Source organism: Tupaia chinensis, unplaced genomic scaffold (genome assembly GCF_000334495.1).
Source record: "Tupaia chinensis unplaced genomic scaffold, TupChi_1.0 Scaffold000668_1, whole genome shotgun sequence".
NCBI classification, from domain to species: Eukaryota; Metazoa; Chordata; class Mammalia; order Scandentia; family Tupaiidae; genus Tupaia; species Tupaia belangeri.
In genome coordinates, this window is record NW_006160190.1 from 108,957 (window position 1) to 109,565 (window position 609).

The following is a 609-nucleotide window of genomic DNA, read 5'->3' on the forward strand; positions in this document are numbered from 1 at the left end:
CCCGCACTGTCGCCCCCGCGCCTCGGTTCTCGCGCCCGTTACTAAAAATGTATAATTCGACTTCCTGTACAGCAACCTGCCGCCCTGCCTCTGTCTTCTTTCTCTCCACCAGGCGGTCCATCCTGAGCGGAGGCCCCTCGCTGCACGCCCTTCCTCACCCCAGGCCAGACCCCCGGCTGCACACCGAGCCGGAGGCCCGGGGACCTTGTTCCCTGCACTGCTGAGGGCAACGCGGGGGCCTAAGCTGAGAGCAGGCCTTCCGCGAGTTCCTGCGAACCCACAGCCTTCCATGGGTCCAGGGAGGGTGGCGGGGGCTCTCTCCAAGCTGTCCCCACGGCCGCGAGGAAGGGGAGGCCGCCTGGCCTAAGCTATTCCGGCGTCCTTGACATGAAACTAACCAGCCCTAGAGCCACAGTGTGCGAGGGCGCCCCCTGGCGGGGACGGGGAAGCGGGCTGTGCAGCTGGTTCATCGCTATCCCGGTCCTAGCAAGGGGCCGTGTCGGCCGATGTTGGTGACACCAGCCCCACTCCAGGCTGACATATGAGGAGGGCCCAGCAGAGACCTACCTTTGACAAAAACGGGTGGCCGGGAGCACCTCTCCCTCTGGG

The 609-nt window shown here is 65.7% G+C and overlaps 1 protein-coding gene across 1 annotated transcript in view; it reads left to right on the forward strand.

Annotated features, from left to right (window-relative positions):
- Positions 1-224, forward strand: part of RAB11B (RAB11B, member RAS oncogene family) — a 2,732-nt gene extending 2,508 nt beyond the window's left edge. Inside the window, exon 7 of the mRNA XM_027776341.1 lies at positions 113-224. Coding sequence (XP_027632142.1) covers positions 113-224 — 112 coding nt within the window. The remainder of the gene's footprint in view (positions 1-112) is intronic.
- The last annotated feature ends 385 nt before the right edge of the window (positions 225-609 follow it).